This window comes from Columba livia, chromosome 1 (assembly GCF_036013475.1).
Source record: "Columba livia isolate bColLiv1 breed racing homer chromosome 1, bColLiv1.pat.W.v2, whole genome shotgun sequence".
NCBI lineage: Eukaryota > Metazoa > Chordata > Aves > Columbiformes > Columbidae > Columba > Columba livia.
The window spans coordinates 207168856-207182143 of NC_088602.1; the positions used below are offsets into that span (position 1 = coordinate 207168856).

General features: G+C 43.0%; 1 protein-coding gene across 1 annotated transcript in view; it reads left to right on the top strand.

Annotated features, from left to right (window-relative positions):
• The window catches only part of ITIH5 (inter-alpha-trypsin inhibitor heavy chain 5), a 44298-nt gene that overhangs the window by 26214 nt on the left and 4796 nt on the right, over window positions 1-13288 (top strand). The window contains exons 8-12 of the mRNA XM_065049292.1: window positions 4608-4779; window positions 7206-7515; window positions 10211-10764; window positions 11134-11184; window positions 12248-12364. Coding sequence (XP_064905364.1) covers window positions 4608-4779; window positions 7206-7515; window positions 10211-10764; window positions 11134-11184; window positions 12248-12364 — 1204 coding nt within the window. The remainder of the gene's footprint in view (window positions 1-4607; window positions 4780-7205; window positions 7516-10210; window positions 10765-11133; window positions 11185-12247; window positions 12365-13288) is intronic.

Sequence of the window (13288 nt, forward strand, 5' to 3'; positions counted from 1 at the left end):
TTGGGAAGACACTATCTGCACATCGGTCATTTAGGCAGCGTGAACCCATCTTCAGCTGCTCCTCATTTCTGAAGCACAGACAAAAACTGTGGTCACACCCTGGCAACCAGGGTCATCTCACCTGTCCTCAGCTGTAGACCATGACTCTTCTGCTCCCTACTTGGGGAGTGATAATTTTAGCCTGGACTTGTCTCTTTCAAGCCCCAGGTTCCAGCTGTGCTGAGAGCTCATTCACCAGCACAGCTTCTCGACTCAAATGCTCTGGAGTGGCAGTTCTGACTCCACCTTTCAGCTCAATTTCATCCATTCTAATTTGGGGAAAACGGAGGAATTTTCGTCTCCCAAGTTATTCTCTTTTAAATCCTCATTTAAAACTTGTCTCTGACAGGTACAAACCATTCCCAACTGGCATTTTTTTTCTGTTTTGCACTGCTACTTCATGACATCCTCTCCTTTAATCCTTTCTCCACCCTCCACACAAAAATGCATCACTCCAGGCAAACACTTTGGAAGAAGGGTTTCACCTTAGAGCACCTGGCACAAGGGCACTGGACCCTTGGGTTACATCTGTACACAGTTTATCCCCAAAATGAATCAGTGCTGTACATACAGGAATGATCTGGCTCTCACCACAGAAGAAACGGTTAATTTTCTGTCTCTCAGGAGCGTGTCTTTGGCACCAGTTCCAGTGCAATGACTCACGGGGGCCAGGAAGGACTGGAAATGCAAAGACCCCATCGGCAGTGGAGCAGCTTGGGGATCCCGGCAGCCTCAGCCCTTGGCTCCTCAGAGCCAGGAGAAGTTCCAGCTGTGGCCTTACATGGCCAGAACAAGAAACTCGCTGCTGCGTCCCGACTGAAGCTGCTGCCAGGCACTCTCTGCACGAAATGCTCTGCAAATCCTTGCCTGGGGGCTGCTGGAGGAGCGGGACAGGCACCAAGAGCACTCAGTCATAGCTGCCTACTTAAAGGACTTAAAGCAGTGCACTTTTACCAAGATATTCTCCTTATTTAAAGTTGCTTTTGCCTGCCAGCTCCTGAATTGTATCCAGCCCTACAGAGGGAAGTCACGTCTCTCTTTCAGCCCATTTATGGGTGAGGGATATTGGTAGCAAAGTGTGTGTTGTCACCCCATAGGGACTGCAGTGTTCAGGATAAGCCTGCAGGTTCTTCTGAGCTGGGAGGAGGGATAGAAATACATGGGATAAGCCAGGAAATTCAGAGTACTCTGGGAGAGATGGAGAGCCAGTTCAGCTCCTTTTGGCACCAGTAAGTGCCATATTGCTCAGGACCGGGCAGGATTTGGTCTGAGGTGAGTCCCACCTTCTCTATAGTTGAGCTACTCAGCCTCTTGGAGGTAATGAAGGGAGACAGGCATTTCCAGGCAATGACTCAGCCCATCCTAAACCCTGTCCAATACAGATGGGATGGATCACTCTCTGGAGGTGCCTTTCCCTGCCTAGAGAGGGATTAGATGCAATGCCCAGCTTTCTGATGACCGAGTTGGGAAAGCTGAATCCCACCCTTCATTTTTGCTGGGGATGAGGTAAAAACTGCAGGAGAACGGACCATATGGCCTCCCTCATTCTGTTTGCTTTGGAGCAAAACCAGGTACACGTACACACACTTGTACATATGTTTCTATGTATATATATTACACAAGTTCCACAAATTCAAAGGTTGGTTTTTTGTTGTTGTTGGGGGTTTTTTTTGTTTTGTTTTGTTTTGTTTTAATTGCAGAGACAAGCATGCGATTGAAATGCCAGAATCCAGGCTGTCTGTGCATCTGCATTAAAATATGACAGAATTTTTTTTCCTGAGAAAAACTGAATCAAACTCCATGGAAATGACTTAATTGTGACAAAAATAAGAGACAAAAAGGAAAGAGAGAATGAAAGAAGGGGAGAGGGAGAGATGGTCCCAACCCCACCCTGGGCCCCTGTATGAGGGTGTGGGGAAGTGAAAATCTGCTTCGGTTCCCTCCTGACCTCTCTGCAATTCTAGCTTGGATGCTGTGTGCACACAAACTGCACTGCTGCTCTGTGTTGTTTCTCCTTTTATTTTCCTTTTCTTTTGGCTGAACACAGGCAAGAATGTCAAAAGGAATTTCTGAGCCCTCTGGAGGTGAGACGCATTCTCTCTGCAAGAAGGCCAAAGCAAGATTGTTTTTCCTCTTGCCTTGTTTACAGAAACAAGAGAGCCGTTCAGCCCAATAAACCCCTCTGAGAAAAGTGCAGTTTGACAGAATTCAAAAAATCTGAAAAAAAAAAGGTTTTGTAATGGAAAAGGTCAAATGATATTAATTATAATCAGAGCTATAATATGGATAATGAGACTTGGGGAGTTTTGCTCCCAATCATTGCTTCTAGGCACCTCTTTTTTCCTCCCTTGCCTGCCCGTGGCAGGGAGTGGAGGAGGGATGTTGCACATGGGGAGCTGTTGTGGCCTCGTTGTTTCTTGCTTTACCATCCTGCCCAAAATTTCCTACGGCAGAGGTTGGCATGACGGCCTGATCATACTTAAACGGGGTAGAAGCTTCTCTATTTTCACTTTCTACTCACTTTGATCTCATTTTTTTGAGGGCCACTCTTGTTATCACAAAATAAATCCAAGAGTCCTTTTCTTCACTGTGTGATTGCTGCTTTGCTCTTCTACATGTGCATGAGAGATTGTTTGACCTACTGGACTGAGAGCTGGAAACTCCAGGTTTTGGAAAGCTCTCAATTTGTGGCCTTGACATCACTACTAAAGTAGTCTGTGCCTCAGTTTCCACTTCTATAAAACAGGATTGTAAATGCTTGAGTGTCCCTCTGAAGGGTAATATGGATTAACTGATGCATTTTTACAATACAAAGGCTATTGTAAAAGAGGAGATGAGACAGGATAAAACTTTTCCTTCTTTTTGAAATAATGGCTATGTAGCTCATCTTATCAGGTTCTCTATGGACTTCTAGGCTGGGGAGACAGCCCTCATGTTTGGGGCAGGGATTCATCTTCTTGAAGGTTTATTTGGTGCATATCACGATCTGAACCAAGTGGGGCTCTCTCCTTCTCTTTGAAAGAACCTCTTCCACTAGCATTTGGTTTAGTATTCTCATCTTTGAAACATTAATAAAATGTGTGGTGGTGAGACGTGGAGCAGTGTTCCAGCTGAGCAAGTGGGAGATGAATCCTGTGATCCCTACAGTGGGAAACGTTTTATACAGAGGACAGAATCAGGCAGGGAGGGACTCCAGACCTGGTTCCAGATGGTTAGAAGCTATGGGAAATATTCCCCTTAACATCAGATGAACAGGAAGCCAAGACAACAGCTGGGAGGATTACAGATTCCTCTGTGGTGGGTAATTTGTTTGCGGTTGCATCATTGCATCATCGGCTTCAATGTAGAATCCAGAGGGATATTGATGACACAGCTTGATCAGTCCTTTCAGCTCTTTTCCAAACTGTCTTTATTATAGCAACATTAGGCCTAGAAACATGTGGTTTCCAGAATCGTTAATTACCTTTTGTATTTTTTTCTGAACAAGCCCTTCACATATTTCCTTGACAGGCACAAGAGAAAGCTTTAAATGCTGATGAGTCCACCATGTTATTTCCTACATAGCTTTCCTTGGAATTTGAAAGGCCTAATGCTGGCCGAGAAGGGGCAGAGCTGAGAAGCTGCTGATCCCTCTGCTTACAGATATTTCCTCATATTCTTTCCATGTGTTTTTCATCCAAGGATAGGGTATGTTTGCATAGACAGAGGCTGCTTTTGGGCATCTTCTCTGAGCTTGTCTTACTGAGCTGAAGTTTGTCTCCATGCGAACACAGCTGCATGGCTGTTAAATCAAAGCTGGTCACACTGGGGAGAACTGGACACATCTGCACTCTTTCTGCTGGCTTATCCTCAGTGGCCTGTCTTTCCCATTACCCAGGAACCTTAACCTCTCTTGCTATGAACTCATCTTGATACCAGCTTTCCTCACTGTGATTGCCTGTATTTACATAGGATGATGAACAGTGGAGCAATATAACGTTGACGTATTGCTGGAAAAACAAGCCTGGGACAAAACTGACTAGCAAGTAGAACCTACAACGGCTAGTCAGGGCTCCTTTTTATATCACATTCGTTTGAACATATTAGCTTAACTGGTATTTTAATTATAAACAGAGCAGTTGCATCCTTGACATATTTAGAGGTATATTATAAGTAACCTGTTTAACAATGTGCGACTTACAGCAAGTCTGGAAGGGTATAGAAGAGCATTTGGTATTAGTCAACATTATTTAGTATCCCTTAGTTCAGGGCATGGTTTTCCCAGTCAGTGAGAGCTTTTATCCTAATTGTCATGAATGAGTTTTAAGCTTTTAGGTCCAGGCACATTTCTCACAGCTTTGCAAGATCTTTTGGGCAAGGGTTGTTCATCTTATAGTTGTGTAGCACCTGACACCACAGGAGACCAGGCCTTGAGAGGACATCACAGTTGCCTTCATCAGCCAAAACGGCAGTGTAGAGATATCTATAAGAAATATCTGTAAGATCAGTAAACCTCTTAAGAATTAAATCCTTGCCCACTAAAACAGTGACAGTTGTGCCTACTGGTCTCTTTTCTCTTCTCTTTCTAGACCAAAGAAGCTCTCTTCACAATTCTCCAGGACCTAAGGCCTGAAGACCACTTCAATATCATTGGCTTTTCCAACCGAATAAAGGTCTGGCAGCAGGACCAGATGGTGCCAGTTACTCCAAATAATATAAGAGATGCAAAAAAATACATTCATAATATGTCACCTACTGGAGGTACGATCCAGAGATATGAACGGGATTAATTTTGCTATCCAATTAACTACAGCAGAATGGATAGTGGTGAATGTGGTCCTGTAGTATGTAGCAAAAAAAAACACATTGGGACTTAAGTCATGGGACAAGGGGGGCCATTCACTACCTCCACTCAGGTTTATGTGACAGAATGTTATGTGCTCTTTATCAGTGTGCACAATGGGAAAGTGTCCCCACATCCATTCATAGGACCCGAAATACTTGTTAAAATCAAGTTGCGCCCATTCTCCCATTTATCTGGTGAGACCCTCAGAGTGGGAAAGTTCCCAGGGTTATTTATTGAGGACACAGGAAAAAAATACCGTATTTTGGTGAAGGACACACAGGGCTGAAAGCCTGTTTAAAAGCAGGTGCATGATTTTGTCTGGGCTGGAAACTCCAGGGATGGACTACTCAGCCTGCACTGTGGGATTGCTTTCTACAGGGCCTGGTTTATCACCTGGTACTGTCTTCTTCATGTCTCTACCACGGAGCAGCCAGAAAGATATTTAAGAATTTCTTGACCCTTTTCATTTGTGCCTTGTTGCCAGAAGGGAAGAGGGGAGAGGAGGAGACCCCAGAACAGTGGTAGAGTGTAGACATGATTTTGAATTTGAATCAGTGGTCTCCTATGAGGCTACAGACACTAGTATAAAAAAACCCTAAAAAACAACCACATAGCGAGGTTTATAACCAAATATACTTTGGCAGATATGCCCATCATACCTGAGCACTCCCCAGACAAGCAGAGAGCTTCAAAATGACCTATGCAAACCATTCTCCATGCAAGCAGTCACAGCTGGTTGAAGGTCAGACAGGGCCTTCCCATGGCTTCTCCTGACCAGTGGCCACTCCTAGCAAAGGAAACTCTCTGATGGAAAAACACAGAAAACAGGATGGTTTGCTGTACTGCTTGTATTGTGAGAAGAAGAGTTTAGGAAGTGGTCAAGGGACCTGCCCAGTTAAACAATTACCAATAATGGGACTAAACTCAGAGTACAAATCTTTTTACTCCTGGAGTGCCAAAAGAGCTGTGCAGGAACCAGCTGAGTTTGCCCGTGAACCTGCCAGAGAACAAAAGTAAAAGGAAATTATTAACTCAGGTTCATCAGGAAGGTGCAGTGATTCTCCACCACAGGCCTGCAGTACTTTAGTTTTGTCTAACTAACTCTGCATTTTCCCTATACAGCTGCTGTTGTTTCAGCATCTTCGAGTGAACGTGAACACTCTCAGGCTTGCAGATCACACACATAAAGAACGTGCAGTGCTTACACTGCTGTGTCATACTCACATACTGAAGAAACGGGAACAAAATATTGCTGCTAAATATTTGTATATGTGGCAAACCACAGTTTTCGGTGCTTGGTAACTCTGCGATCTGGCTGGGTTTGAAATGACACACTCTGCCACATGGGATGGTTTTCTTTTGATTCTGAGGAGAAAACTCTTTCTGAAATTTTGGATCTGGATGGAGTCTGAGAGAGTATTAGGATATTGAAGTGCATGGTTTTGGTTCAAAACCATTTTGCAAGAAAAACAGTCCGTATTTTGAGGACTTTTCTGAAATCTTAGTCCATTTCCTATTACTTATCTTGCTGCAGTCACTGGAGCTATGCACACTAAGTTTTTAGATACCTGAGCTGTTTTTAGCCCAGACATACTGATTTTGCAAGGATTCCACAATCAATCCCTCTTTGCCTTGTCTGGCACAAGAAATACATGGAGCAAGGAGATACCTGTGCTCATTTTCCTGCTTTCTTTTTCCCTGAGCATGCAGTAGGTTTGAATCCTTTTCATGGTTATTCTTCTAAAGTACCTCTATTTCCTCATTTATTTTCTCTTTTCTCCCTCTCTCCCCACTTCAAGCAGCTCCATTCTTTGCTAGCCAGTTGTTTTGTGAAAACATACTCCTCAGCTAACAAAACCATTTCTCTTCCCTTTGAACTTTGTTAGCCCCTGGGGTTTGAAGAACAAACCCAACCACTTGTTTTCACATTTGAAGGCTTTTTCTCTTTCTCCAAAACTTGTGCCCTTCAGACAAAGTGAGCAGAACTTGTTTTCCTAGTCAGATATAATCTGGGAGAGCCCCGTAATTAAGTTTAACTTTTTTTGTATGTACCGGCAGGACATGGTATGTGCCGTGACTCTGCTTATCATGGCTGATTATTGTACATCGAGACATTCAAGAATATGGCAATTTCACATAATAGACTGTGATTCCTAATTCAGTTCATACTGGTGCTAAGTAACAGAGCTGAACTGAATTAAAGGGCCAGTGCAAACTCATGTAGAGAAAAGGAACATCCCAATGAACACAGATGCTGTCGTCATACTAAATGGAGTTTAGGAAGATTATTTGTACCCCTATTAGGAGGAGAAATGAGCTAATCCTTTTGATAACTTCCTAGGGACTAATATTAATGGTGCTCTCCAAACTGGTGCAAAGCTGCTTAATGATTACATTGCTCAGAATGACATCGATGCCAGGAGTGTCTCCCTAATCATCTTCCTCACGGATGGGAGGCCCACTGTTGGGGAAACACAGTCGTCCAGAATCCTCAGCAACACCAAGGACGCCATACGTGATAAATTCTGCCTCTTCACCATTGGCATTGGCAATGATGTGGACCACAAGCTGCTGGAGAGAATGGCACTGGAAAACTGTGGCATGACGAGGCATTTCCAGGAGGATGAGGATGCAGCCAGTCACCTCAAAGGGTATGTTCTGCTTTTTCTGTGCTCATATGTTTTTTGGGTCCTCTAGGCAAGTGTTTTGGGAGGGAAAATCTTCTAAGGAGACATTGCAAGAGATGGGAGTTTCTCTGAGGCTCAGCTCTGGTAGAGAGAGTCAGAGTATGCTCAGATACTGAGGAGACCTACCCAGAAATTGTCTCCTTCCCAGAAGATCCCTTGACCTGTACTGCAGCTTCCCAGCCCCTCAGAACAAGGCATTTGTTTTGCTAATTCAGATATTTGTTTTGGGCATGTAAACCTGGAGAGATGGGAGGCATGAGTGGCACGTCTCTGCAGGTGGAGGGAGGGAGGAAAAGATGGATTGCTTGCTTCAAACTGATAACATAAACAGTATGGAGGGGCTCAGGAATGGAGATACCAGTTTGGGGCAGAAAATTATTTCTTTTTGTTTGTTTCTTTGTTCATTTGTGTTTTTTTTGTTTCGTTTTGTTTTTTAATATATCCTTATGTTCAAACTCCAAAATACTTGACTTTGAAAAATAGGCTGGGGTGATCATATAGTCACTTAATCCTCTTATTCTTTGTAACCCAAACTCCTAACAAGTTTCCTGTAATCCTTCTCAATCAGTAGAAGCAGAGATTACGTTCCTCTTCTGTGATCATGGAGCTGTAGTTCAAGGGGGGACGCTAGTAAGGAACAACAAAACGATACCTGAACCACAGCTCTGTCTAAAATGTCAGGCAGTGTGTCAGTATTTCCAAGCAAAAATCTTTGGCTTTGACTCCCAAAATGTTAGTTTTGAACCTCGGGAAACAAAGAGACCTCTTGGCTAGCTAGTGTCTAATTCATCTGGAGCAATGAGATCTTGAACCTTCCACTAGAGCTTTTCTTCTTGTGGTTGTGATGTGTGGACAAGGGTTGTCTTCCTTTTAAATTGGATTTTGTAGATCCATCTGCCACTCCACCCATCTCATTTGCTTCTCAGCACATGCATTTTGGGTAGTGAGTGGCATTCCATGGCACATGAAGGATGTGCTTATTGGTTGTGCCAAGGAACCCAGCACTTGTTCAGACACATATGTCTGATAAACTGTTTATCAAGCTTAGTGGTGGCAAACATATTGGGCACCTTGTGCCAAATTTACACTGAAAATTGCTTCCTGGAGGCCAATTCAAATCACAGTTGGAGGGAAAATTGACATGGGTGCCAATGTAATTTCTGATTTTTGTGGTCAGTGGGTGTATTTTTACACAGAGACTTCCCTGCATTGTGCTATAAGACACTGTATCTCTCACTCCACCGTTCGTTAAAACCGAGGAGTTATTTCACAGCGAGTTGTCAGGTTTGATTCACTCACGTTTTAAATTGTGACAAGGTCTCTGCATCAAAGAATGCTTAGAAAGACTTTAAAAGAAAGTCAACCAATTCAGGCTTTGGTTTTCCTTGGAGAGAGAATAAAACAGAAAGTGTGACTCTAGCTTCCAGACAATCTGTTTAAGCAAATGTGAAAAATAAATGCAGCTTAAACTCAAAAACATCTGAGGCCAATTCTTCATTTATTTACCAAATTAGACTCAAATCACTTGCCAAGAGATGAAGAGTCTGGCATTTAAATGGGAAATATGGCATTCTTGGAGCAGTTTGTGAACATCCATCAAAAGCACATTACTTCAGGGAAAACACAGTGCTGTAAACTTAGGACTTGACTGCTTGTTAAAGGCTTTCTGGCCCAAACAGGTGTTCTCAGAAGTATGGTAGGTCATGTTAACAAGGCATTATAGGGTTAAGCTCCATGGAAACCATGTCTTGCTCCAAAAGAAAATTAGCAATAGGGTAGCAGTGAGTTCTCTTGTGCCAAGCTGCCTGTATTCAGTAGTTAGGACTCCTCCGTTCCTGGGAAATGTGCTTATTTACATGGGCACAATGAGATTCTTTCTTGATTTTCTTTCTCTTTTGACCCTCAGAAAACTTAATTCTTGCATGTCCCACACTGACCCTCCCAAAATCTATTATCTAGGGCTCTTCCAGTGATACAGAAGTTTTGATCAGATACTCTCCAGCTTTGGGGGACCTAACATCTTGATCTTACAGTTTCTGGCTCTGAAATACCATGCAGAACACCACTAGACAACTGTGGCGAGCAGCATCTCTTCTAAGTACATTTTGAAATAACTAGAGTGTTTTCTATGAGCTTGAGAAGTAAAGAATTCACTTGTAATGGACACATCCTCTTAAGCAAACTTAAGTGGTCACAAATATCTCCTTGCAGAGCTCTGGAATCATGGTGGAAGGAAGGTGATTGCCAGGCCATGGTGGTATGCCTTGAACATACTTAAGACACTCTGTCTAGATGCCTAAGAAACACTGGAAACTACAATGAGGCAGGCAATAATTTTGGTTGAAAGGGACCTCTGGAGGTCACGTAATCCAGCCTTCTGCTCAGAGAAAAGCTAATTTCAAATTTCGGTGAGGTTTCTCAGAACCTTGTCCTCTCAAGTTTTGAAAACCCCTAAGGGTAGAGACTCCCTTGGCCCTTTGGGCCCAGTTACAGTGGATGCAGTGGTTAAATATGGGGCCTAGTAGTTCTAACCCCTCCTGAGTGTCTTAGGAGCCATATTAGTTGGTCTGACTACATCCTTGGCCATGTATAAGTGCAAGAGTGCGTGCATACACTTGGATGAGTAGTACTAACGGTGAGAAATGTGTTTTTGTTTAAGGTTCTATGATGAAATAGGAACACCCCTTCTCTCTGACATCCGTGTTGATTACTCTGAAGACAATGTGGAGCAAGTCACTCAGAACTTCTTCCCTAACTACTTCAATGGCTCTGAAATTATAATAGCTGGCAAACTCATCAACCGCACTTCCGACAGTCTCCACGTAGAGGTGACTGCTAGCAACTCCAAGAAGTACATTCTCCTCAAAACAGATGTGGCTATTGACCTGCCAAGCAGGAATGACATCAGAGGTGTCCCTGGCCTGGAAGATGGCAAAGGTGATAATAATTACATTGAGAGGGCATGGAGTTACCTCACCATCAAGGAATTGCTTAACTCTCGGTTGAAGAGTGATGACAACCAGGAAAAAGACTATTTGATGGAGAAAGCCAAGTCAATGGCATTGACTTACAATTTTGTTACTCCCTTCACCGTTCTGAAGATGAGAGAGGCTGGGCTCCATTCAGAACCACCTCAAGAGGAGTTTATCACCCCTTCTACTGATGGCATCGGTGAGAAGTTGCAGAGCTTGCAGGGACACAAGGCACCACCAGGTATGAGAGAAAAATAACCATGTGTTGGTAAGAAATCTCTTCATGTAGGTGATGTCTCATGGCTGACTTTGTCAACAGGGACGATCTAGCCAATGAACCGAGCAGTGGTAAACAGAAAGCAGAGATTTTCATACTGATTTTACTAATTGTGGGCTGCGTGACCCTAAGCAAACTTTTTAGGCACCTGACTCACCCCCTTGAAGCGCTTACTGCTCTGTAGGTATCACTGAAGAAAAATTCATATTCTAAATGAAGTTTAAAGTAGCTGCAAGTATACTTCACATAATCTCGCAAAATAATATTTTGGCACCATTGTCTCTTTCTGCTGCTCAACAAGTAATTGTAACAGCCTGCCTTCCCCACTTCTAGGTATACGCAGACAGCAAGATAAACAAAGAATTAAAATCTCCAAAACTTCAGGTCAGTACCTGTTTTCATGCCTTTAATAATTCAAAATAATACTTGTTGATTTATGGAAACCTCAGTTGCATGCCACTGTGGTATAACCATCCTGACAATCAGCCAAAAGCCTGTTTACCAGACTTGCAGAGGAGGGAGGAAAATGAAAACAGCAAAACACAGAGAGGATCAGTAATGAGAAGTGATGTGAGGAAACACAGCAAGGCAGATGATCTACAACACTTGATCCTCAGGTTTGGGACTTCTGTAGATTGGGGAGACCAGGAGGCGCATCCTCTCTGTACTAGAAATACTAAAAAAAAAAAATTTTATAAAGTAATGATGTTGCTGAAACATAAAAAATGATATTGAATGGAAAAAGAAGAGAAAATTCCATAGTGTTTCACTATTTTCCTCTTGGTTGTGCACCTTTACTGAATGTCCTTCTCATACATTAAAAACAATAATCTAGACTTCAATTTCACTAGATAAGGTCCAATTTACCTTAAAAACTAGGAATTTAGCTTGTTTTATTATTAATTACACCTATTTGGTTGTTCATGATAGGTCAATGATTGTTGAAAAAGTTAAGATTGTGAGGTTGTTTACTATCTGCTGTTGACTTCTCCAATCTGATATCGAAGGCCAGGAAGGTTCAGTGTGAGGTGCGCCCATGCACTAGTCCTTGGTTAGAAGATACTGTTTTGTGTCCTGTGGGGATTGTAGCCTGACAACAGAATGTGGAGGAATACAAAAAACCTGCATGACAACTCCCATAAATCACTAGAGTTTTATTACAGGAAGAAAATACCCTGATTTTCACCCAGAATGTTTTGAGTTTTCATTGAAAACGCAACCTCTCTTACGAGAAAAAAACAAACCAAAATAAAATAATCCTTGTGAAAAACAAAGCCAAATTGGCATTTCCTGGCAAACTCCACCTGACCCTCAAAAAACAACAAACCACGGGGTCTTAGAAAAAACATGGAGAAACACACTGTGAAGAGCAGGTTTTTTACATTCTTGGACACAACCATTTTGTTTAAGTCTCTCACATTTGTCTCTTTTTTCCGTCTTTTCTCAGCGGATGGAGACCCTCACTTTGTCATTGATTTTCCCTCCAGCAAGTTCTCTGTCTGCTTCAATATTGATGGAGAACCAGGGGACATTCTCCGACTGGTCTCTGATCATAAGGAATCTGGTGAGCAGCCAAGTAAAACAGTTGCTTGTGGGGGAAAATTGTAGTGTAAAGCCCACTCTCTAGCAATAAGACTAAGCACCAAGGTGCTTCATAGCGAAGAAACTGAGAGGAAATTAGAAAAAATTGCTTATCCAAACAGACAATGGAAAATTTGTGCGCACCATTTTTATCTCTCTGATCACCTGGATTAGAAGGGGAGGCAAACTGTTCACTTGCACTTACTGACCTTCAACTTTGGCATCGCTTATGGGTAAATTCACAACAATCCTAAGCAAGGAGGAGGCCAGGCCTTTGTTACATACACAATACAAACACATCTACAGAACTGTGTGTCAACAGAGTAGACCTAACCATAGAGACAAGTGGCCTTCATGTGTATCCAAACATTTCCTAATTCAGATCTTCACTGACTGGAATCAAGAGAACAAGAGACCCACTTGAGTGCATGAGGATCACATTGCACATCTTCAGTCCAGTTAGATTGGAGAGCTCTGTTCCTGATCATAGAATAGTTTGGGTTGGAAGGGACCTTCAAAGCTCATCCAGTGCCACCCCTGCCATGAGCAGGGACATCTTCACCAGCTCAGGTTGCTCAGAGCCCCGTCCAGCCTGGCCTGGGATGTCTCCAGGGACAACACATCTATCATATTTCTGGGCAACATATTCATGTGTTTTACCACCCTCAGTATAAAAAAATTCTTCCTCATGTCTAGAGACCCTGATCATTAGATCCTGTATGGTCTGGGAGCTGTACTTGACAAGTCCTACAACAGCCACAAATGAACGAACAGCCACAGGCATTTTGCATGTGGCATGTGGTGTTTCCCTGAGCCATGCAGCCACCTCCATGCTGAGAGATTACACAGAGGGTTCAGCTTTCTGGTGCAGAAACAGTGCATTTCTTGAATGGTGCAACTTCATCAG